Raw genomic sequence first — 24719 nt, forward strand, 5'->3', positions numbered from 1 at the left:
CTCAGAAGGGCCGAGAGGGCGGGCCTCGCGCGGGGCCGCGCAGTTGCCGGCGAGCCGCGGAGGAGGTGAGTCGTGGTGGTTGGTGCTCCGGCGGCGTTAGGGGTTTCCTCAGCGAGAGGACCCGCGTTGGGCTCCGCCCCCCGCCCGCCTGAGTTGTACCTGTTGCATTGCTGCCTGTTGGGTTGCGGGTGGGGCGGCGGAGGATGCTGGCAGTCTTAGATAGGGGGCGCAGCAGGCTTTCCAGAAGCAGGCGGGTTGCTTTTTTTATTATTATTTCCAGCAATGTCGTAGTCGCCGCTTTTCCTAAGAAGCCTAACCTGTTGAGCTTCTGCCTGTTGCATGATTTCTAAAGGCTCAACGAGCCCTGCTTTGCTATAATAATAATAATAATAATAATAATAATAATAATAATAATTTATTTATACCCCGCCCTCCCCAGCCAAGGCCGGGCTCAGAGCGGCTTACAAACAATAATAAAAACAAGATGAATGATTACAACTTAAAAACAAAAATAAAATACAACATTAAAAGAATGGAACATTAAAATATTAAAATGTAGCCTCATCGCAGGAGGAGAAGGAAAAGAAAAAAAGAAAAAAAGAGAGGGAGGGAGGGAATCAAATTGGCTCCAAGCCAAAGGCCAGGCGGAACAACTCTGTCTTACAGGCCCTGCGGAAAGAAATCAGATTCTGCAGGGCCCTGGTCTCATGAGGCAGAGCGTTCCACCGGGCCGGAGCCAGAGTTGAAAAGGCCCTGGCTCTGGTTGAAGCCAATCTAACTTCCTTAGGGCCAGAGACCACTAGGGTGTTGTTATTTATGGACCTTGAGGCTCTCCGTGGGGCATACCAGGAGAGGCGGTCCCGGAGGTACGAGGGTCCTAGGCCGTGAAGGGCTTTAAAGGTCAAAAGCAGCACCTTAAATCTGACCCTGTACTCCACTGGGAGCCAGTGCAGCTTGAAAAGCACTGGGTGAATATGCTCCCATGGCAGAGACCCCGTGAGGAGCCTCGCTGCAGCATTCTGCACCCGCTGGAGTTTCTGGGACAGCTTCAAGGGCAGCCCCGCGTAGAGCGAATTACAGTAGTCAAGCCTGGAGATGACCGTCGCATGGATCACTGTGGCCAAGTGAGGGCGGGAAAGGTAAGGGACCAACTCTATGGGGAGTTGGCAGCGTGTGTTTTGGGGGAGTGGCAGTTCCTGAAGTGAGGAACTGGCAAATGTAGCCCTGGACCCCGAGTTTCTACTGGAGTCGGGAGGGGACATGTGCTGGCTTCGTTCTTGAGTGACAAAGGTAAGGGAGACAAGAATACACCTTCCATAGCTTTCTCTTCCTGTTTCCCACAAGCTCTTGTCGGAGAGATGTCCCACAGCAAACGTAGCAGCAAGGGAGCCGGCCCTTCTCAGGTACTGCACATGGACTGACTTCTTGATTTATTAATATGTTGTAATGTATAGCTTATACTGCCAAACAAAACTAGATGCAGCCCCCCGTTCCCTCAAACTAAACAGTAGCTTGTAAAAACACCAATCTGCATAAAAATTCAATCATAAGGTCACAAAGATAAGAATGAAAAGAAGATAATTCACCAGCTGCAACCCATAAGTGGTAAAAGATAGCCCTAAGCCACCAACATCACCTGCATTTGGGTAGGCAGCAGAGTCCAGATTTCATACCTGGCTGGTTGCAAATCTCCATATGGTAGAGACAAGTGTCTAAAACATGTATACAGTAATACCTCCGCGAACGTCCACCTTGTCTAGCGTCCATTCTGGCAAATGTCCATGGCAAACCCGGAAGTACTGGAACGGGTTTGCTGCTCGCGCATGCGCAGAAGCACTAAATCGTGCTTCACGCATGTACAGAAGCACAAACCGCTCCACACGTGTGTGTGCGCAGACGCGGCACTTTGCCCTGCATCCTTTTTGGCTAGTGACTGGGGCTCCAGTACATTTATGCAGTTCAGATATGATGGGTAGCATTTGCATGTTGCACTTGAGTTTTACAGAACTTGCTGAAACCTTAAATGTTCAGCTATATATATGAAAGGTTGTAGCTTTTCAACAGAGAAATGTAATCCAATTAATAGTACACTCCAATGCACGTTTACTTAGAAATAAGTTCCATTGGGTTCAGAGGGTCTTACAGTCAAATAAATGTGCATAGGATTGTAGTCTTGGTAAGAAATTGCTCAGAGAATGTCAAGCATGTTTATTTCTACATGTGCCTAGCACGAGATCAGAGCTGACATCTCCAGAGATGACAGGCCTGTGTGAATCCCACAGCTGGATCCCAAAGCCTTTTTAAAAAAACGAATCCTCTTTCCTTACCCAGGCACAGCACACAGGTTCAGATGATGAAGAAGGTACACTGAGTCTAACGATGACACCCAGCCAGCTGCGGCATAAGTTGGAGCGACACCCACGGAATCAAGTGGAACTCAAAGTAAAGGAGCCTCTGCTGCAATTGTTTATGCTTCTTTGGGGCCTCACAGTCATGATTGGCTATAGCCAGAGCTGTGTCCATTCATTTGAAAAAAAGTGCTAGTAAAAATAGTTTTGTGACTTGTGTAAACTATGTACAGATTGGCATGGTCTTCCTAGTTTTGTTAGCTGTCGCAGAAGTAAGACACTGAAACCCTCCCTGGCAACCATTGAAAATCTTATTCAGCCACGGTTCTGAGATTGTCTACATACTTATCAAACAGATTTGCAGTCATTATTCTAGAATTTTTTTAAAAATGAAGGCTGAAATTCTCAGGTAACTGAATTCTGTGCCCACAGCATTGCAACATAGACATAGACCCACCGACTGCCTATGTTGTATTCTCCCTACAGGCACATGAGCTCGTGCAGTTTTTTCTGTTCAAAGACCAAAAGAAGATCCCAGTTAAAAGGGCAGGTAAGAACAGGACCAAATTGCTTTCGTGCCAGAGATACCCAAATTCTGTTTTCAGGGTGAGATTAAGCAAATTTGTATTGGCACTTCTGCTCTTCTAGAACTACCAGACGTCCTGCCTAGGTCTCCTTGGTTTCCAACCCCTTATGAGTTATTGTGCACATATTTTCAAGTTCTGAAAGCTTTGCTTCAGTCAAGTATATATCTTTCTAATTGCTCTTCATTATTTTTTTTAAGTGCAGATTTTTTTCAATGGAATTTTGCTTTGTATGTTTGTGTGGTTTTTTTTTTTAAAATACAATGTAAGAAGGCCTGGTCAACAAACCTATCTGTCTCCTTTATAGATGTTCTGAAACATGTTATCAAAGACTATAAAGATGTCTTTCCTGTGATCATCAGACGTGCCAATGGGATCTTTCAGCTGGTGAGGGAGGAATCCATTATTGGTTTGGGCAGAAGTGTGCGACTCCATCCATTTTGCTTTAGTTGTGGATTCTCATAAGGCCAGCCTCTCAAAGCAGGACTGCAGAGAAGATTTTTGCAGTGTCTAGTGAGGCCAAAGCAGTGGCTCTGAAGCTGATAGACCATCAAAAACCTAGGAGCATAGCAGAGATTTTGTCCTTGAGGTCAGCTTGACTGACGTGCTATGGCTTGACATGAATATAGGGAGAGAAGAAATGGCAATTTTTGCATAAATTGTAGAGATTGCTTGAATGTATTTATCTACTCTTAGGCCTTTAGTATATTGTGGAAAATCCAGACTCACAATGAAGGATGATCCTTACTCAGTGATTCAAATTCTGAGCAATACAATTTTTGCCAGGGATAGAACTGATTCGTTTCTTAATATCTAGTTGTGATTTCTGTCTTCTTTAAATGGGATTGTAATAGTGGAAGAGAAAATTGGCCTTTTACACTCTGGTCTGAATGTATTTATCTTTTTCTGCTTTGTCAGCTATTTGGAATGGAGTTGGTGGAACTTGACTCCAGAAATCCCACATACATCTTGATCAGTAGATTGCCACCACTGGAACAGAGCTTGGAAGAGTAAGCAGAAGAGTGTTCTGGTTCTCTTTTGGCAGTCCCAGCTGAAACGGAAATGAAATGAAACCCTCTCTCTCTCTTTCCCCCACTTTGGCCTTGGTGCTTATCATCCTGTTGTTTTATTATTCAGAGAGACGTTAAGGTTCTACCAGAAGGAAGCACAAGACCAGCTCTACCAACTACCATACGATCCCTGACCTAGAATGTTAATTTCCTCTTCTTTTTAAAAAAGAGCTAGTTCGGGTTCACTCTGCTCAACAAGGAACTAATTCCAGTTAATGTTAGCCCCTTTGCAAACAATTTTTTTCAGCATTCAGAATGTTACAGGCTGCTGTGCTGATGTGTAAAATATACTTAAGACTAAGGAAAGATGAAAGTGCACGCGCGCACACAGAGAGAGTGGAATATGAAATTTTTATTTTTCCCAACTGTGATGATTAGGCTTACAGGTCCCCCAATGTTTAAAGAGTAAGAAACACATGTAGGAGGATCAACTTTGAATATGACCTAGAAATTGTGTGACGTTCTACCCCAAAATGAACTTAATTTACATTCAGTTCACCTGGCAATTAAGGTACTATGCTTTCAGATATAATTCAGATATTTTTTTAAAAACAACTTACTCAGTGATCTTTGTTAAACTGAACTATTACAAGCGCTGCATTTGACTAAGGCGAGATGAAGTGGTTCTGAACACACAAAAAGGAAGTGTTGGTGTGTGATTCTTTGATCCCAGGCCAGCACTATTTCTTCCTCGCAGCATGCATTTTAGCCAAGGCATCAGAACTATCAATTCCTGAAGTTAAAAGCATTTGGTTGAGTTCGTTTGTTTCTTGCTTTATAACCCAAGCTTCAGTTAAAACACCAAATCCAGTGTTGGGAGACTGAATCTCTCTTTTTTTTGCAGCGATGACATCATCTGTAAGATGGGGCTCCTCCTTGCCATTCTCAGCCTGATCTTCATGAAGGGCAATGTGGCTAAAGAATGTGAGTTGCACTCCATTCGGTTCATCTGACTTCTTTGGTAGCCTCAGTTGCAAACTCTCATCTCTTGCTTTCTTTCATCCAGCTGCTGTTTGGGAGCTGCTGAAGAGGCTGCGAATTGACAGCCTTAGGTATGATTGTCCAGGGGTAGCCATCTGAATCATAGACCCAACCCCTTCAGTGGGTGGAATTATGTTCAGGAATTGGGGAAGCAAATAACTCCTTGCTCCTCTGATATTATGTACCCTGACAAAATCCCACTCTCTAACCGTTCCAGGGGAAGATGCAAGGCATTTGGTGATGTGAAGAAGCTCGTGACAGAGGAATTTGTCAAGCAAAAGTGAGTCAGGAATTGCAAATCTTTCTACATTTTTAGTAGAGAAGAGAAATGTGTTGTACTGGTTTAAAAGTGTTAGGAGACTAGAATCCAGAACTCATTGTTTTGTTTCTAGTGCCTAAAATGGGGTGGGAGACCAACACCAGATATGTCCTTTAGAGAAGGGAATTATGATTAGAATACTGTATAGGTTATTAAGGGGACCTTTCTCTTCATCCTCCTCCAGGATTCCCTTACCTAGGCAGAAACAAAACACGATCTGTGCTCTGAAGTAGTGATGTACGGCTAAATTCCTTGAATTTGCACAGGGTTGTAACAGTGGTTCATTGCATTTGTTCCTTGTACGCAAATGTGTGGGATTGAAATCTTGTGTGCACAGAGCACATTCATGCCAGAAATTGTAGCTTGACTGTTCATAATGTCCAGCTGAGTTTACATGTCCTGGGAGACGTCAGACAACTCTCAACTGGAGTACAGATACTTCAGCTTTTAGCCTTTCTATTCTCCTGTGTCTTTGTCCATGGAGTTTTCTTGGCAGGGATACTGGAGTGGCTTGCCGGTTCCTGCTCCAGGTGGATCACGTTTGGTCAAACCTCTCCACTATGACCTGTCCATCTTGGGTGGCCCCGCACGGCATAGCTCATAGCTTCTCTGAGTTATTCAAGCCCCTTCGCCACGACAAGGCAGTGATCCATGAAGGGGTACAAACATGAGTCTGACCAAACTGCGTGAGGCAGTGGAAGACAGGAGTGCCTGGCGTGCTCTGGTCCATGGGGTCACGAAGAGGCGGACACGACTAAACGACTAAACAACAATTCTCCTGTGTGTGGGATGGCTTTTTCCTACAAAGGATTGTAGCAGTGATCATGCAATTCTCACTTTCTAGGTACCTGGAATATACTCGCCTCCCACACACTGATCCACCTGAGTTTGAGTTCAGATGGGGACCACGGGCTGCTAGAGAAACTTCCAAGAAGGAGGTGTTACAGTTTGTTGCTAAGGTACTAGTCACCTACTAATAAGGCATGACCAGTCGAATTTTTCCATCGAGAGACTCTGTTGCCTGCAGAGTTTGCTCATGTGGCTGTACCAAAAGATCTCAGCCAAATCTGTACTTGCAGTAAAACTCTACCCAGCATTAAGAATGCCCGGACTCTGGGACTGGAATAAATGAAAGAAATGTTCCCCTGTTTGTACATCCTCCCATGTTTTATACTAGACCATCCTTTTCTGATTTTTAAAAATTTAAATATTTATGGAACAGAGAAATGGAGAAAAGAGAAAAAAGTAAAGGTTGTGAATACTGTATGTGGATTATGAGGGTATAGGGGCAAACACTTAACTGCAGGGGACTGGCCATTGTTAGCTTTCCTCAGTTGATCACTCTCAACTTCTGAGCTTTTCCTAGACATCTTTCAAATGTATTCAGGCTCTTCTCTGCAGTCATAGGGGAGAGCAACTTGCTTGCAACACATGATACTGGAATGTTAGCTCTTGTGCAGTTTCACAGATCCTATACTGCTTTTTTAAGAGGTGCAGCCTGATTCTGGTTCTTCTGCATAGAATTCCTCCTTTCTCTCCGCACCCCCAAATTATGTTGGCAGCATCTGAGCAGGCAGAAAAGGTTCTGATTTCTTGTATAGCTTTCTATTCTGTTGTTAGAATGTGGCTTATATTGGATATATGTAATTGAAAATTAATAAAAAATATTTGCAAAAAATAATAATTCTGTTTTTTCCTAACTGTGTCCATCTGATTCCCTCCCCCAATCAGATACAGAAAAGGGACCCAAAATCCTGGATGAGCCATTACCAGGAGGCTGAAATAGAGGCCAATGCTGCAAGAAGAAAATAGCTGTTACGGCGTTGGATTACAGGGAGTCATTGGAACCCCCAAGTGGAAGTGGGTCTGCAGCCTTCTATGAGTACAGCTGGGAGAAGTGCTTTGAGGTTCATTTTATAGGGCTTGGCTCCATATAAAGCACTCTGTGCAGCTTGGTAGGTTTCCGCCAAATGGAGGAAAGATTCCGTAATACACTTGGGACACTTAATCCTTCAGTCCGATAAGATTTATCCATAAAGAACATGTCTGATTGATGGTTAAGTTCAACGTCTTTGTGATAATTTTTTTAAAAAAATTTGTATGGTTTTATATTGGTCAGGAGAATATGGATCAGAGGTAAAAGTTATACTCAGATATAGAATATTTCTTTATTTAACTGCCTCTGTAATATGGATAACACACATTGTAAAGAGTGCTTTTTTCATTAAAACAAAATAAAAATATAGGGCACATCCAGTCGGAGCAAATGTTTTTATATCCTATTGAAAATGTAAGCACGTGCTAAACTGTCTCAAAATGAAAACAACAGGGCTTAAAATCCAGGCCTATCTTCATCCCATCCCCACCCACCCCATTGTTTGTTTACAGCCTTTTTCTTTCTTAGTGAACAGTCTCTGCCAGGGCCTCACACATCCTATGGCAGGCAATCCTAGTCCACAAATTGCTATTCAAGAGGCCCACTCACTCATAAGGCAGTGTGCAGGCAAAATGGTCCAGAACTCCTGCACCCACCACTATTTCTCTGGGTGGCACTGTGTTGGCCTGGATGAGTGCCAGCAGAATGGAAGGTAGGATTCTCTTAATATAAGCAGCATGGTTAATAATGGTCTGGCACTGTGCCTAGTGCTTCCTCAGGATTTCTTGCTACATCCACATTCTGCAGAAAGAGAAAGGAAAAGAAGTGCAAGATGGTTGAACGGTGGCTTAAATTAGAAAACAAAGTTAGGGGGGAACTGAACACCCCATCCGCACCCAATTAAACTAGCGTGGTGAAATGGTTCCATTAGAATTGGAGCTGGAATGTCTGCATTCCACTCCTCTGTTCTGCCACCTCTATTTTATCATTTCTTCTAATGTGGACCAATATTTGGCAAGACCATTGCACCGCTCCACCTTGCAAATATGATTTTCTTGTGTAATGTGAATTGACCAGCACAGTGCAGCCTTGTCTTTAAGGTATTGCCATAATAATCTGCTCCCATCTCCCAGTATAGGCTTGCCATACGTTGGGAAAATTCCTGACACGTCCTGGTTTTCGGGTGTAAATAGGGTGTGGCGCGGGGGGGGGGGATTTTGCACAATCAGCATAATGTCAGGGAAAACCCAGATGTATGGCAATGCAATGGAAAAAGCAGCGGAAACAGCTCCAGAAGCTTAAAATCACTATTTTGGGGGGATGTTTCCCCAAAAAAGCTCAACAATTTTTGGATCTTCCTAAAAACTTTGCGGGTGTCAGGAATTTTTTGAAATATGGCAACCCTATCCCAGTAGCTACGAAGGAGAAATAATTTGCTTGGAAAACTACCCACACCTAATTAACCAGGTTAGCAAAAGAACTTGGATTTACAGCAAGTGAAGCCAATTAAGGTCTGTGGAGGGATAGTATTAGGTTAGTGAGCCGGATAGGGTAGAGCAAGACGATCGGGAGCCTGGGGCAGTGTGTGTGCCCTGTGCCCAGGGGCAGGGCCAGCCACCTGCGGGGGCTTTGAGGAGTCTGCCTACCTCCTCCCACTCAGCCGCCCTACAGCTGCTGTGGAGGAGGAGGCAGGCAGACCGTTTGGGGCAGCATGGAGCCTGCGGGCACCCAAGACACCGCGTCACTCCCAAGAGAAACACATGGCTCGGGCGCGGTGAGTGCCGCCCAGCATTTTGTCACCCCCCTCAGTGGTGACACACAGGGCAGCCCACCCCCACCGCACCCCCCTTCCTCCACCCCTGAGGGTAGGGGAGTCTTTACCTGAGGGCCAAACAGGCAAGGGGGAGGGGACCGCCCCAGATCACTCCAGCAGGGTTGTTTGGTTGGCTGAGGACTGGCCATTGGCACATTGTGGTGGTGCCGGTACAAGGGGGCCTGGCTAGCTTTGTAGGAAAGATGCTGGGAGTGGGGGTGGGAAGATAAGAGGAAAATATTACAGAGGGACAAATATGAGTACAGTGGTGCCTCGCAAGACGAAAATCATTTCCGCGAGTCTCTTCGCCTTGCGGTTTTTTCGTCTTGTGAAGCAAGCCCATTAGCGGATTAGCGCTATTAGCGGCTTAGCGGATCCGCTGATAAGCGGCTTAGCGGATCCGCTGATAAGCAGCTTAGCAGATCAGCTGTTAAGCGGCTTAGCGGATCAGCTGTTTAGCGGCTTAGCGGCTTGGGAAAAAGGGGGGGGGGGAGGAAAAAACCCCCGCAGGAACTCACAAGACATTTTCGTCTTGCGAAGCAAGCCCATAGGAAATTCGCTTTGCGAAGCACCTCCAAAACAGAAAACCCTTTCGTCTAGCGGGTTTTCCGTCTTGTGAGGCATTCTTCTTGCGGGGCACCACTGTATGAACAAGGTGGTCTTTCCTGTTGGAGGATCCCCATGGAGTGATGTCAGCAGGTAGGACCAAGTGGTGCAGCTGCTGAGCAAAGCTCTCGGTTCTCAACAGCATCACCTGGAGACAAGCTTTATAGCAAGCCAATGCTATGTGGATTTCTTCCAATTGCATGCAAGGTCTTTCAACAGACCCTTTCCAGAGGATCCAACTAGATCCTTGGTTAGGGATATTTCTCAATGTAGCAGGGTTCCCGCTTACCTGTGGCCGTTCCCGGTGTGTATTCACAGCCTCAATGTTGAGGAAAATCGATTCCACCTCGCAACCTGTCCCAAATAACAACCCTACAATTAATGAACATTGATGGATGTACCCAGCATTTACCAGGCCACCTGTGCCTTTTTTCAGCTCATGTGCATTTTGCAGTTAAAGGATAGGCTGGGACAAGCTTCTTTAGAGCCAGTGTGGTGTAGTGGTTAAGAGCGGTAGTCTTGTAATCTGGGGAACCAGGTTCGATTCCCTGCTCCTCCACATGCAGCTGCTGGGTGACCTTGGGCCAGTCACACTTCTTTGAAGTCTCTCAGCCCCACTCACCTCACAGAGTGTTTGTTGTGGGGGAGGAAGGGAAAGGAGAATGTGAGCCGCTTTGAGACTCCTTCGGGTAGTGATAAAGCGGGATATCAAATCGAAACTTCTTGTCTGAGGGAATAGTTAATTGTCCTAGTTGGAAACTGACTTAGGCAGGACTAAAGGGAAGACCTTGGCAGCTCAAAGAGCATTCTGAGCTGGCGAACAGCACGACAGTGAAGCTGTCTTGGACTCCCATCATGGCAGTTGTTGGTGGAGCTCTTGCTGGTATGTATGTATGTATGTATGTATGTATGTATTTATTTATTTATTTATTTATTTATTTCCCCTCTTCTTTTACCAGGCCTAGGCTGCTACCCTAGGAGAGTATAGCTGGGAGAGAGTCATCTGGGTTCATTATTTTTAATAGTGCCTGCAAAACTAAGAAGCCTTTCCTGAAGATTTAGATTGAAGTAACAACAGACAAATAGTGAAGGGGAGCAATAGGGCGTCCATGGTTTAAAGTTGGCTTGCAAATTCTGGCTTCTTTGTAAGGCCACTGGTCTGATCCAGCAGCCTCTTATGTTCTTATAAGAAATGCCAAGCTGTGGTTAACTGGCTTTACTGGCACGTGGAGGGATGAGTTCAAGCAGCAGCAAAGGAACTAATATGCATCTGGGCTTATTAGGCAAGCATTTGATTACTTGAAAACAGCTTTTAATCTCCCACGGACACAGTGAAGGAGGGAACATACTGGAAGTGGGGGTAAGTAAATTCTCAGCCGTTTTGGAATGACATGCTTTAAAGGGGCTAGGAGGAAGACTTCCAAAGCACAAAGGATTTTGACAGGTGGATGGAATTTGGCTTGCAATGTAGATCCTAATAGGGATCTTGCCCATGGAGCCAAAAAAGTTCCCTAGCTAGCCCCATTTTTTGGGGGGGGGGGTAAGGTATCTCCCAGCTCTTTCTTAAAGCAAGTCACCAGGACTTCTGAAATCCACCAGCAGGCCTCCTGCTTGAGGAAGGGGGTATTGAGTTGTTCTGGATTCAGACACTCACCATAAGCCACGGGTGTGAGCTTGAGAACGGTGTGCAGCGGGCACTTGAGGTAAGGCAGCTCCTCTGGATGGAGAGAGAACAGCAAATGAGACAAAGAGGAGCACTGAACAAGGATCCAGCCCCTTAGTCTGTGGAGGGTGGTGTATTGGTGGGGAGAGGAAAACAACAGTCAGCCTCACTAGTGAATACTCCAAATATCAGATTGCAAGAGAGAAAAGCCATCATTTTCTGGCAGTGGGTGCTATGAGGAGGAAATGCTATTTATGGGAGAATGTCCCACCCTCTGCAGGAGACCGTAGGGACTTGGGCTCAAATGGGGAGCCTGCAAATGCAGAACAGGGTACTCTGGTACCTGCACTCTTGTCCAAGAAGTAGGCAAGCAGGCAGCGCATGACCGCTTGATGGCAGATAACCAGCACATTCTCTTGTCTCTCCAACTCCATTATGACAGGCTCCAAGCGCTGCACCAGATCCTCGTAAGACTGGGTGGATGTAAGTATTAGGTTATCCAGAGATGCCCTTGGTCCTGGCTTTGGTCCTAAGGCCCTCCCTCCCTCGAGGAGTTTCATAAAACTCTTCTCTGGTAGGCTGCATGCTTCTTCTTCCCAACCAGCTCCTCCCATTGGGAGCCCCAGGTTCCACAGGTCAGTTCCCATGCGTGTGATGTGCTAAGTATGCTCAGCCCCCAGATGCCCCACTGGGCATTCCTTACCTCTCCCTTAGGATAGCGGTACCGATATTTGTCCTGGTCTCGTAGGGCAAACTCTTCTGGGAAGTGGTCCTGGATTTCTTCGTAGGTCATCTCCTCACAGACACCCTGGGGGGGGGGGAAATGAAGCTGGGATATCTGAATTCAGCCTACATTCTTGGCATAAAACAGGAAGTAGCATATATGTTGAAGGAAGGAGCTGGGATGTCTGGACTCCCTAGCTTTCTGGGGAGAAAGTGTGGCGTAGTGGTTAAGAGCAGTGGACTCGTAATCTGGTGAACTGGGTTCGCTTCCCTGCTCCTCCACATGCAGCTGCTGGGTGACCTTGGGCCAGTCACACTTCTCTGAAGTCTCTCAGCCCCACTCACTTCACAGAGTGTTGTGGGGGAGGAAGGGAAAGGAGATTGTTAGCCGCTTTGAGACTCCTCAAGGTAGTGATAAAGTGGGATATCAAATCCGAACTCTTCTTCTAATAAGGGATTTTGGAACAGGAAGCCATGCCTCCTAGTAGCAGGCAGGGCTGGTGGATTAGGACCAAAGAAGTGTGAGACCCTAGTTCCTAGTTCCCCCACTGTGGGAAGAAGGGATTGTGCTCATTTCCTGTTGGTCCTCACCGCATCAATCTCGTTCAGGGCTTTCCACTGCTCGTAGGGCACATGCAGCGCCTCTGCCGTCTGGATTGTGCGCTTCATGTGGCTCGTCCATACTTTGAGGTCACGGATGCACTGGGAGCGGATGAAGCCAGCCAAGGCACAGGCGTACTGGCAGGCAGAGAGACAGAACAAGAGAAGGTGAGAAGCGCTGAGGGACAGAGGTTTGCTGTGAGGCAAGAGATTCTCAGACCTCTTTGGTGTGTGAATTTCTCCCAAAGTTGAGGGCAAGACACTGCAAGAACAAATGCACTTCTTTCTGCTATACAGTGGTACCTCTGGTTGCGAATGGGATCCGTTCCGGAGGCCCGTTCGCAACATGAAAAGAGCGCAACCGCATCTGCGCATGTGCGGGTTGCAATTCGGCGCGTCTGTGCATGCACGTGACGTCATTTTGCGCATGTGCGAGCAGGGAAACCCGGAAGTAACCCTTTCCGGTACTTGAGGTATGACTATACAGGTAATGGCATTGAGGAATCTATGTTGTGCATTCGCTGAGAGGGGAAGTGGTGGCAATTGTGTCTGCAAATTTATCACTCATGCGTGCACAACATCATCTTGGAGCTCAAGGACAGGTTTTTGTTAAAAGAGTCATGTAAACACTTCCATGTTAAAAATATTAACGGGAGACTGCTCATCAGGAATAACTTGGTTGGAGCTGTAACTGTGGAAACACCGAACAAACCTAGGTTCAAATATGTCGGGAAATATGACAGCCTCTATGTGAGGGGTTGTATCCAATGAAGTTGCCCCGTTTGTGCAAGGACTTTCGCTTGTGCAACAGAACCTTCACTCCATTGCCACCCCCTGTGCATCCTGCCAACTGTTCTGGTGCTTCTGCCAGCCCTCCAGAGCATCTTATGTTGGCGGTGGGGAAGAGGGAGAGCAAGTTCTGTGAAAGTCCTTGCTTTGTTGAATGCAACTCTGTGCTTTTCCATGAAGCCCGTTGATTGTTAGCATTTTACTTATTCCACTTGTGAATCACTTCCCATAAAAAGTGATCTAAACATCAATAATAAAAAGCATACTTGGAAATAATTTCAAGTCCAATACAGATGCAGACTGGGATCGTCACCATCCTTCACTCAGAAGGCTTGTTGGAAAAGAAAGGTCTTCAGTGGGCACAGAAAGTATCATAGGAATTGGGGTTGCCATATTTCAAAAAGCAAAAACCAGAACACCACCAAAGTTGTTGAGCTTTTTCTTTTACAAAAATGCCAAAAACCCCACAATTTTTCGATTGACTTGCCTGAGATCCAGGACAGAGTGTTGCCTTGCAGAAATTCCCCCAGACCTCAATTCAGCCTTTGAAATCCTGTTAATGTTTGGGAAAATCCGGACATATGGCAGCTCTAATGCCACCAGTAATGGGACATATGCCATTTCTTACTGCTTTACCCAGATAGGATTCTACTAGCTTTCCCAGTTTAGTTTGGGGGAAGCTGAAAACGGACCAGTCAACAAGGAGAAATCAACAGGGAAGGTTATTCTGAAATAGAAGTGACAGTGCTTCTGTCCTTCTTTAAACACAGGAATTCACAGTAAGAAAAACCTGTTTTTTGCCTTTTGATTGGCGGGTAGGCTTCTGCTGTACCTGTGTGCCGCGCTCAGACAGTCCGGAGTCACCCCCAATGCGGCCCCGCAGGTTGAGCTCACTCTCCCCATGCCGACTGAGGTAGATGGAGCGGGGCGTCACGTGGATATTCATCAGGTAATAGACTGTGCGGCTCTGTACATGGTCCTGAACCCGATTCACCAGGTACCGACTGCCAACATTGAAGATTTTGATGTAGGACAGGGACCTGTGGATGTTGAGTGGGAGAGGGTGAGATTAGAAGCCCTTGCACAGTCCGTGTGAGACTCCCTGGGGAATTCTGCGCTGCTCATTCATTGCGTAATAAACTCACGGAATTTTATACTACAGAATAATAATGAGTAGCTTACACAACACAAATGACTATTAGCCATGATAGTAATAGTAGTAGTAGTAGTAGTAGTAGTAGTAGTAGTAATAAAAACAACAACATTTTATTTATATCCTGCCCTCCCCAGCCAAAGCTGGGCTCAGAGTGGCTAACAACAATAAAAGTAACACAGCATTCTAAAATCAATTAATTCTAAAATCAATTCAGAATCAAATTAATGGCAACCATTGGGCTAGAGTTCTGTGAGGATTACCAAAGGAGGGGGTCAGACTGTGCCTCAGCCAAAGGCCTGGTGGAACAGCTCCGTCTTGCAGGCCCTGCGGAAAGCTGTCAAGTCCTACTCTCTTGTGACAGAGCTTTCCACCAGATCGGGGCCACAGCCGAAAAAGCCCTGGCTTTGGTTGAGGCCAGCCTAACCTCCCTGTGTCCCGGGATCTCCAAGATGTTTTTGTTTGAAGACCATAAGGTCCTCGGTGGGACAAACCAGGAGAGGCGGTCCCGTAGGTATGAGGGTCCTAGAGCAAAGATCGGCTCTGTGTACAGCAGCAGATCTGTGAATACAAAGTGCTGGGAACAGCAAAAGGCAACTGATGACATGCTCTGTCTATGAATTCCCTGAGGAATCTTGGGGAGCAAATTCAGTACTAAACTTTGGTGTATGAGATTGTCAAGAACCAGTAAGAATGCGGGGTGATGGTTGCACGCTTCCCTGCAGTCTGGTATGAGGAAAGGTAGTATAAACATGTTTTAAAACAGAGTAAATAGGTCCATAAATAGCTATAATCATGGCAGCTTAGTAGAGCCTCCATGTGCCAGGCAGTGTACTTCTTGAGAACCAAATGCTGTGGGAAAACGGGAAGTCCATCTGAACCCAGCAAGGCAGTTCTCATATTACGTTTTTACTTTTAATGGAAGGCCCAGAGTTATTTTCAACCTTTTGTACACCCCTATGAGCGGTTTGCTGCTGCTGCTGCTGCTGCTGCTGTTGAAATCCCCTTTGCTGCAAATTCAGACTCCCAGCAAGTTTGGTACAGTGGTACCTCGGGTTAAGAACTTAATTCGTTCTGGAGGTCCATTCTTAACCTGAAACTGTTCTTAACCTGAGGTACCACTTTAGCTAACGGGGCCTCCTGCTGCCTCTGTGCCGCTGCCGCGCGATTTCTGTTCTTATCCTGAAGCAAAGTTCTTAACCCGAGGTACTATTTCTGTGTTAGCGGAGTCTGTAACCTGAAGCGTATGTAACCTGAAGCAGCTGTAACCTGAGGTACCAGTGTATATGGAATACACACAGCGTTCCCTCCCCTTTGCAAGGCAGGCCTTGCAAGCAGTGGCAGAACTGCCTTCTCACCTGTCCAAGTCGTCATCGAGTGGCTGGTAGGTTTTCTGGTAGCACTCGATCCGCTTGAGAAAATCCTCTACCACCTCATCTCGGTTGCAGTCCTTATAGTCAGGGCTGGTCAGCTTCACTTGCTGTGGGTGATGTGAGGAAGCAAAACAACAAGGCAAGACAAGGGTGGAGAAAGGGACATGGACACGGACACACACACACACACACACACACACACACACACACACACACAACCAGTCAGGCTGAATCCATATTGGTGTAAGCTTAAGAAAAAGGATGGTGTTGATCCTCTCCTGCCAGTAGGATAGCTGGAAAAGGATGCTAGGTTTGGGATGCTGTGCTTCATTGAAGGCAGGGCTCACAAGCACTTTCAGTGCCAGAGAAATTCATTTCAGTTCACATTTTCATGTGAACCTATCTAGTCACCATTCCGCAGCCCATGCTTGCACTGGAACACAGGTGCCCTTGGGACATTCACACTTCTCTAAGCGTTGCCACAAAGGCTGATCTGGTGCAAAAGAGAAGAGAGGTCTTACCTTGATATTCTCCTGGATGATATCTGGGTCATCGCAGATAGATTCAATGAAGAAGACCTGTAGTGACAGAGTGATATGTCATGGCAGGAGAACGTATGTGGTAGGCAAGCAGCTGCCATCAGAACAGTTTTCTTTTGGTGGCTGGAGCCAGATGGTTGCTTCCCCCCTCCCCAGAGAATATGAAGGAGTACAAAGTGGAAGGGTTGCTACTGGTGAGCAAATTTTACAGGCTTTTGTGGTGCTTTTAAAAAGTCTTCAAAATCTATTTGGCCAGAGATGACAGTGCAAAGTAAGAAAGACAAATATACCCAGGAAACAAAATCTCTTATCGTATTTATTTCAATTATTGGGGGGTGGAGACCATGTCTCCCATTTTCATGAACACATGCTGAGATTTCAACACAAATGTTGGTTTGGGTGCAGAGTTGTATTTATAAGGATCTCAGGTTTTGACTTTTATGCTTGCAGATGTCTCATTGTGGTTGTAGCAATATGTTCTTCATTGTGCAAATAGCATCGTAATTTTTTTGATGGGGGATACCTGTTATCACCTCCTTTTCCTCATATGGATCTCTAACCAAGGGCAATGCTTGGTACTTAAGGGTACTTATGTTACTGGCATAACATACATTCACATGTGCTAATTTATATGAATAGATGTCTCTGGGAAAGTAAGTGTGTGGCTGGGGTCTCACCAGAACCGCACTTTCTAATTTTCCCAACTGCCGTGTGTGTGTGTGTGTGTGTGTGTGTGTGTGTGTAAAATGTGGCAGGAGATCTGGAGCCCACTGAAAAAGACCCCCGTTGTCCGCTAACAGTGAATGAGCAAAGGTATGCCCATCAAGCAAACCCTTAGTTTTCATAATTCATTCTGTATAAATTTTGTATAAATTCATTCTGATAGAAAAATACAATTAAAAAAACATGTTTACAACTGTTTAAAAACCTCTAAAACAATTAAAGCCCAATAAAACATCCAAGATATGGAGGAGTCCCATATGACCAGAGATTATGCCATTGTGCGTTGGGTGAGGTAGAATCCACAGAGCACATTTTACTGAGCTGTCCCTTCTACAACAATTTAAGACAGTATCTTATAACCCCATACTTACCCCAGCTCAGTCCCCGAAAAAGAGGAAGCAGACAGCATATCTGCTAAATAAGTCTTCTGGGAAAACAACTTTGTCAGTGGCTAAATTCCTTTTCCTGGCACTCAAGTGTCGGAAACGTATAACTGAATGCCTTGATGTGGGTTATCTGTGAGAGGTTTAGTACTGTGGCCCTACCTTATTTATGTACCCCTATGATGTTTTAGTTTATAATTCTGTATTGTGTTTTATCTCTGACTATCGGTTGAATAAAGGAAATTGATTGATTGATAAAACATCCATAATAAATTTAAGAACAGATGTAACCAAATTATGTATCCAGATAGACCTGCTGAAACAGAAAAGCTTTCAGCAGATGTCTAAAATGGAACAGTGATGGTGCCTGCCTGATGTCAACAGGCAAGAAGTTCCAAAGTGCTGCCGCCGCCACCTTAAGGAAGGGGTCAGCAAACTTTTTCAGCAGGGGGCTGGTCCACTGTCCCTCAGACCTTGTGGGGGGCCAGGCTATATTTTGGGGGGAAAATAAAAAATGAATGAATTCCTATGCCCCACAAATAAACCAGAGATGCATTTTAAATAAGAGCACACATTCTACTCATGTATAATAATAATTTATTATTTGTACCCCGCCCATCTGGCTGGGTTTCCCCAGCCACTCTGGGCGGCTTCCACAAAGACCAAAAATAAACACCAGGCAGGCCCCACAAATAACCCAGAGATGCATTTTAAATAAAAGGATACATTCTACTCATGTAAGAACACACTGATTCCTGGACCGTCCGCGGGCCGGATTAAGAAGGCGATTGGGCTGGATCCGGCCCCCGGGCCTTAGTTTGCCTGCCCATGCCTTAAAGCAGGTATGTCCAACAGGTAGATCGTAATCTACTGGTAGATCACTGGACGTCTGTGGTAGATCACTGGTAGATCACTGTCTCCTCCCAAATAAGTTTAACAAGTTTGGTTCCCCTTTTTTGCCCTGCACCCCCCAAAAAACGGGTCTTTCCTCGTCTCTAAAAAGAGCTCAACAACTTTGACCTGAACCCCCCCCCCAAAAGGGGGTAGGTCACTGCCAGTCTTTGTGAGTAGATTGCAGTCTCTTGGGAGCTGGCCACCCCTGCCTTAAAGGAATACTCCTAAATGGAGAATTTAGAACCCAAGTTCCCTTCACACACAACTTTTGGCACAGGGGGACTCTGACGAAATCCTCCGCCTATGGGCTGCTCACTTGACTGCTTACTTTGTAGCCGTTCTCCTTGGCAAACTGCAGGATGAGGGTCCGGCGTTCCCGCGTGGTGTTGGTGGCATCAAAAACCTGTGCAAGGGAAGAGCGAGGCGGTGGAACAAGGGTGCAATCTAAGGAACTCTTAGGAGTGATACGGGCTTTTGGCTCCTTACCGCAACTTGTCCCTCTTCCACACTCAGATAGGTTTGGACGTCCCGAAGAGCGGCTAATGCACACTGCCTGTTGGCAAATATGAGGAGAAGTGAAAACCCACCTCCAGACTTGGGTAATAATAACCAAACCTTTCGTTTTTATACGTCACTTCAGAGCATTCAAAGCACTTCACAGTCCTCACGACACCCTTGCAAGGTGAGTCAGTATTATGGGGAGCAAAGGGTGGCCTGCTCAAGTGCAGAGCTGGGGAACCGATGGTCCTCCAAATGTACCGTATTTTTCCGTCTACAAGACACCCCCATTTATAAGATAAGATAAAACTTTATTCGCATTAGCCAATGGCCATAGCAACAGTAAAACATTACAGTATATGCAGAAAAGGGAATTTGATATAAGAGCACAATTTAAAGTCTTGAATCAGCCGTCAGTTAGTGGCCCTTATTCTGATTGCCTATGAACCTAGCAACCTTTGCTGTTATCTGCTCATTTTGATCTGGTAGAAGAAAGGACATTATGGCAGTGGTTGAGCGCCCTGGGATGGTTAGTACAATGCCTCCTATTTTGGGGGACTCAGATTTAAGAAAATGGGGGGAGATGTATCCGTGTATAAGACGCCCCCTAATTTTTGACATTATTTTTTAGGGGGGAAACCTGGTCTTATACACGGAAAAGTACGGTAACTGGACTACAACACCCATCATGCCTGCCCATGCTGGCTGGAGCTGATGGGAGTTGGAGTACAAACATCAGGAGGGCCACGCGCTCCCCACCTCTGACCTAGAGTGTTCACAGTGAAAGCAAAACCTCGATATGGAGGGACTTCCTGTGTAAGCAGTTGCAGTTTAGACATTCCATTCCACTAGCTCTCTGCCATTATTTACATTTATTCAATTTAATGCTTGTTTGGGGCCGATGGGAATTGTAGTGAAAGATGGCTGGATAAGCCCTGGTAGGGGGAGGCTGTCCTGTACTCAGCCCTCCAGTGGGGGCTCTGTACTGGCTCAGATGGTCCTTGCCTCCTCCTTGCTTTTATTTCTCCTGGAGATTTGACGCTGAGTCTTATCTTCAGCCTAGCCTTGTGGAATTTTTTATTTTTATTTTAATCTATTGTTGATTCTTGTTACTCACACCTGCAGCATAGCTTCGGGCAACAGCTTCAAGGTTATGGGGAAAAGTTGGGCATGTTTCTCTCTGACATTGAAAAACACTGTTTGAAAGGATTATCTAGGAATGTGGCAGACAGGGGGAGGGTACTAAAAAAAAAATAACACCAAAGTCTGTTGCTGGCGTTTGACACTAAAATGCTTCTAGCTTATAACCTGGCAGCAGCAAGAAGCCTTGCTGGCCAGGTTGAAAGGCAAATGTAAGCTCTGGGATCCTGTGGAGTCTGAGCTGTGGTGATCTGCTACATACAGCACCCTGGCCACTACATGAGGGGTGGGGAGCCTGTGGCCCTGCAGTAATTCCATGGGCATTGAACCAGGTGCCAAAGTCCTGCTGGAAAATGAAGTCAGCATCCCCACAAAGCTCGTCTGCGGAAGGAAGCATGAAGTGCTCCAAAATCTCCTGTCATCAGCTGGTGTTGGTCCACTGTGCTTCATTAAGCCCAGGGTCAACACAGCCGTCTACCAGGAGATTTTGGAGCACTTCATGCTTCCTTCCGCAGACGAGCTTTGTGGGGATGCTGACTTCATTTTCCAGCAGGACTTTGGCACCTGCCCACACTGCCAAAAGTACCAAAACCTGGTTCAATGCCCATGGGATTACTGTGCTTGATTGGCCAGCAAACTCGCCTGGCCTGAACCCCATAGAGAATCTATGGGGCATTGCCAAGAGATAGATGAGAGACATGAGACTGAGCAATGCAGAAGAGCTGAAGGCTGCTGTTGAAGCATCCTGATCTTCCATAACACCTCAACAGTGCCACAGGCTGATAGCAGTCATGCCACGCCGCATTGAGGCAGTAATTGATGCAAAAGGGGCCCAAACCAAATACTGAGTACATATGCATGCTTCTATTTCTCAGAGGTCCAATATTGCTCTATTTGCAGTCCTTGTTTTGCTGATTTCATTTAATATTCTAATTTTCTGAGATTGTTCATTTTGGGTTTTCATCAGCTGTACGCCATGATCATCACAATTATAACAAATAAAGGCTTGACATATCTCGCTTTGCATGTCATGAGTCTATCTCATATATTAGTTTCACCTTTTCAGTTGAATTACTGAAATAAATGAACTTTTCCATGATATTCTAATTTTCCGAGTTTCACCTGTAGATGGGAGAATTCCTCACCTCCGGATCTGCATGGCCTCTTGGTTGTCTGGTCTGAAAAACTCGTAATTCTTGTAGGTCTGGACGGCTTCACGGCGATACTGCCCAACGTTGAACACTGGGGAGATGAAGACTAGGGTGGGCTGGGGCTCTTCAAGGAGTCCCCTTGCCCCAGCAGTGTGGCTTCCTCCTCTGATCTAAGCTTCCACCCACCCTGAACAAACCCCTTCCCCACCATTACCTTTAGTGGGGGTCCCGATCCAGTTGAGGTAGCGGGTGAGTTTTTTGGAGATGTAGGTTTTTCCTCGAGCGGGCAAACCCACCATGATCACCATGGTTGGTGAATTGGTGAACTGTGGCACAGAGGCTGTAGAGAGAGGCAGAAAGAGGAACTGATGTGCTATGTGATGAAGCCAGAGAGTGCCCGCAAAACCACGGGAGCTGCCAAAGCTTCAGTACCCTACCTTAAACTTTTGCATCTTTTTCTACACTAGTTATAGTCCATGAATTCTAGCATTCCTAGAACCACCAGAGACCTTTGAGCAAAAAAAGATGACAAGGGAAGCCTTATGCCATAGGCAGTTGTTTTATCCAAAGAATCTTGGGAACAATAGTTCATCCTGCACAGAGCTACAATTCTCAGCACCTTTAGCAAACTACAGTTCCCATGATTCAAGTCATGTGCTTTAAAGGTGTGGTGTGTACACAGCCAGGGTCTCTTCTTCACCAGAAGTTGGGCTGAGGTCAGCCCATTCGTTAAATACAAATATTGCCCCGTCTACATTTCCCTCAAGTTAAAAGGCTGTTCCTCAATCAAGCTAATTCCTCCAGCCTGGTGCTGAATAAAATAGATCTGGCCTTCTTCGGGGAGAAAGAACCCACATCGGAGCAGAACAGAGCCCAACTCACATCCCCTGCGTTGCTGCAGGCGTTTGCTGGTGCGGGGAATCCATACTTTCTGCAAAGGCGTCTGAGTGAGCTCCCCAAACGCTCCAGACATCCTGCTGATCGCCTACTTGTTCTCCAAAACTGGACTGTCTGGCTCTTGCCGGAGGCTCCAGATTACTGATTGTCATGTGTGTGTTTGTGTATGCAAGCGAAATAGGTTCAGTGTAGGACAGTTTGGCCATTGAACTCCCACCGCTGTGTACACTACAGATAACTTGGAGATAACGTCTGACCAAGCTCACTTTACTATTGGGGAGAAAGTTCCTTGCTGTTCTTAACATTTGCTAGTCGAGGGAGCGGGTGCCATCTAGAAATGGAAACCTCCTGCCTCCCCGCCCCCCAACAATGCCTTTCCCCTGCCTTCCTGATCCATTCTTTTCTTCTGAACTGACGCGATGTAAGAACTGACACCTCCCAAGGTCAGAGACCCCATATCCCAATTCCAGTTTTACAGAGTGGTTAGCTAATACCATTATGGAATTTTGTCCTTAGGGATGGATCCAGGGCACTATGCAACTAGGGCAGGCTTCCTCAACCTCGGCCCTCCAGAAGTTTTTGGCCTACAACTCCCATGATCTTTAGCTAGCAGGAGCAGTGGTCAGGGATGATGGGAATTGTAGTTGAGGAAGCCTGAACTAGGGTGTCCTGCTAATAGAAGCTTATGCAAGGACTTTTGCTAACATAACAGGGTTTCCCCGTTTTCTTCCTATGCCCCCCAAAGTGGTTCTGTGGGGGCTGGGAGAACCCCCAGAGCAGCCCAAGAGGGAATGGGGCTGGTTCTGTCTGGCAAGTTGAAATACTTGCGCTGAAGGAACAATTCCCATAGCACTACCTTGAATTCCTCCCAGAATTCCCACAAATAGAATAACTTTTTAAAATGTGCGAGTTTGCATAATTTAGTGACAGTTTTCTTTTGTAAATTTTGAATTAAAATTCTGTTTAAATGACAAATTATGAAACAGGAAGAAACAAGAAACAGAGGACTATGAATAGTGGTCATTACATTAAATCCCAGCCTCCCCGTCCAGTAAATGAAATCTTTATCAGTTTCCTATGTTTTGAGGAAAACTTGCCAACCTATTTTCCTTTACAGCTGTATAGACTACAGCAGTGTTTGTCAAACTTGGGTCTCCAGCTGTTGTTGGACTACAACTTCCATCATTCATAGTTAGAAGGACCAGTGGTCAGGGATGACGGGAGTTGTAGTCCAACATCAGCTGGAGACCCAAGTTTGACAAACCTTGGATTAGAGGCTTGGTTTTCTAAATAAATAAGTAAATAAAAGCAGAGAACTTCAGGCTTGTGCACAAGTGGTGGAATCAATTCTGTGTTGCCTGTTGGTGCAATCTCAACCATGCAGATTTCCAAAGACCCCACCACATCCAATTCCTCTTAAAGGACAAACCTGACCATGCTAACAGCAACACAGCACCAACTAACTTGTTTTCTGGCTTTTTAAAGTGCAGGGCTTAAGTTCAGTGAGGGTGGGGAGAATCATAGAATCATAGAGTTGGAAGAGACCACAAGGGCCATCGAGTCCAACCCCCTGCCAAGCAGGAAACACCATCAGAGCACTCCTGACATATGGTTGTCAAGCCTCTGCTTAAAGACCTCCAAAGAAGGAGACTCCACCACACTCCTTGGCAGCAAATTCCACTGTCGAACAGCTCTCACTGTCAGGAAGTTTCTCCTAATGTTTAGGTGGAATCTTTTTTCTTGTAGTTTGGAACCATTGCTCCGTGTCCGCTTCTCTGGAGCAGCAGAAAACAACCTTTCTCCCTCCTCTATGTGACATCCTTTTATATATTTGAGCATGGCTATCATATCACCCCTTAACCTCCTCTTCTCCAGGCTAAACATGCCCAGCTCCCTTAGCCGTTCCTCATAAGGCATCGTTTCCAGGCCTTTGACCATTTTGGTTGCCCTCCTCTGGACACGTTCCAGTTTGTCAGTGTCCTTCTTGAACTGTGGTGCCCAGAACTGGACACAGTACTCCAGGTGAGGTCTGACCAGAGCAGAATACAGTGGCACTATTACTTCCCTTGATCTAGATGCTATACTCCTATTGATGCAGCCCAGAATTGCATTGTTGGCTCATGTCAAGTTTGTGGTCAACCAAGACTCCTAGATCCTTTTCACATGTACTGCTCTCAAGCCAGGTGTCACCCATCTTGTATTTGTGCCTCTCATTTTTTTTGCCCAAGTGCAATACTTTACATTTCTCCCTGTTAAAATTCATCTTGTTTGTTTTAGCCCAGTTCTCTAATCTGTCAAGGTTGTTTTGAAGTGTGATCCTGTCCTCTGGAATGTTAGCCACCCCTCCCAGTTTGGTGTCATCTGCAAATCTGATCAGGATGCCCTTGAGTCCATCATCCAAGTCGTTGATAAAGATGTTGAATAAGACCGGGCCCAAGACCCGGGCCCTGTGGCACCCCACTAGTCACTCTTCTCCAGGATGAAGAGGAACCATTGATGAGCACATTTTGGGTTCGGTCAGTCAGCCAGTTACAAATCCACTGAGTGGTAGCATAGTCAAGACCGCATTTTACCAGCTTCTTTACAAGAATATCAT

General features: G+C 45.9%; 2 protein-coding genes across 6 annotated transcripts in view; one reads left to right on the plus strand and one right to left on the minus strand.

Moving 5' to 3' along the window:
- LOC309332403 (non-structural maintenance of chromosomes element 3 homolog) lies at nt 1-7558 on the plus strand. Its single transcript, XM_081845585.1, has 11 exons — nt 1-65; nt 1345-1403; nt 2332-2442; nt 2835-2898; nt 3240-3319; nt 3851-3942; nt 4847-4926; nt 5009-5054; nt 5201-5263; nt 6147-6261; nt 7034-7558. The coding sequence occupies exons 2-11, from the start codon at nt 1359-1361 to the stop codon at nt 7112-7114; spliced, it is 777 nt and encodes a 258-aa protein (XP_081701711.1). The 5' UTR covers nt 1-65; nt 1345-1358; the 3' UTR covers nt 7115-7558.
- PFKFB1 (6-phosphofructo-2-kinase/fructose-2,6-biphosphatase 1) overlaps nt 7446-24719 on the minus strand; it is a 22232-nt gene continuing 4958 nt past the window's right edge. For 2 of the 5 annotated variants that reach the window (XM_081845260.1, XM_081845259.1), the window contains exons 2-15: nt 21441-21566; nt 21221-21317; nt 18924-18990; nt 18766-18840; nt 16420-16476; nt 15884-16005; nt 14205-14412; nt 12575-12721; nt 11964-12068; nt 11604-11733; nt 11252-11314; nt 9887-9951; nt 9060-9197; nt 7446-7979 (exon numbers count right to left, since the gene is read on the minus strand). In XM_081845260.1, the coding sequence (XP_081701386.1) occupies nt 7920-7979; nt 9060-9197; nt 9887-9951; nt 11252-11314; nt 11604-11733; nt 11964-12068; nt 12575-12721; nt 14205-14412; nt 15884-16005; nt 16420-16476; nt 18766-18840; nt 18924-18990; nt 21221-21317; nt 21441-21566 (1460 nt within the window). In that variant the 3' untranslated portion in view covers nt 7446-7919. Of the gene's footprint in view, nt 7980-9059; nt 9198-9886; nt 9952-11251; nt 11315-11603; nt 11734-11963; nt 12069-12574; nt 12722-14204; nt 14413-15883; nt 16006-16419; nt 16477-18765; nt 18841-18923; nt 18991-21220; nt 21318-21440; nt 21567-22108; nt 22259-24719 lie in introns of those variants that run through there. The other 3 variants (XM_081845258.1, XM_081845262.1, XM_081845261.1) reach the window with 3 other exon arrangements.

The sequence above is a fragment of the Podarcis erhardii genome, assembly GCF_964252035.2.
Source record: "Podarcis erhardii genome assembly, chromosome: 17".
NCBI lineage: Eukaryota > Metazoa > Chordata > Lepidosauria > Squamata > Lacertidae > Podarcis > Podarcis erhardii.

Bases quoted from the DNA above. Each gene is read 5' to 3' on its own strand.
- LOC309332403 (XM_081845585.1), top strand. From the start codon at position 1,359: ATGTCCCACAGCAAACGTAGCAGCAAGGGAGCCGGCCCTTCTCAG. The intron at 1,404-2,331 runs GTACTGCACATG...TTCCTTACCCAG, and splicing joins AGGGAGCCGGCCCTTCTCAG to GCACAGCACACAGGTTCAGA. The intron at 5,055-5,200 runs GTATGATTGTCC...TAACCGTTCCAG, and splicing joins CTGCGAATTGACAGCCTTAG to GGGAAGATGCAAGGCATTTG.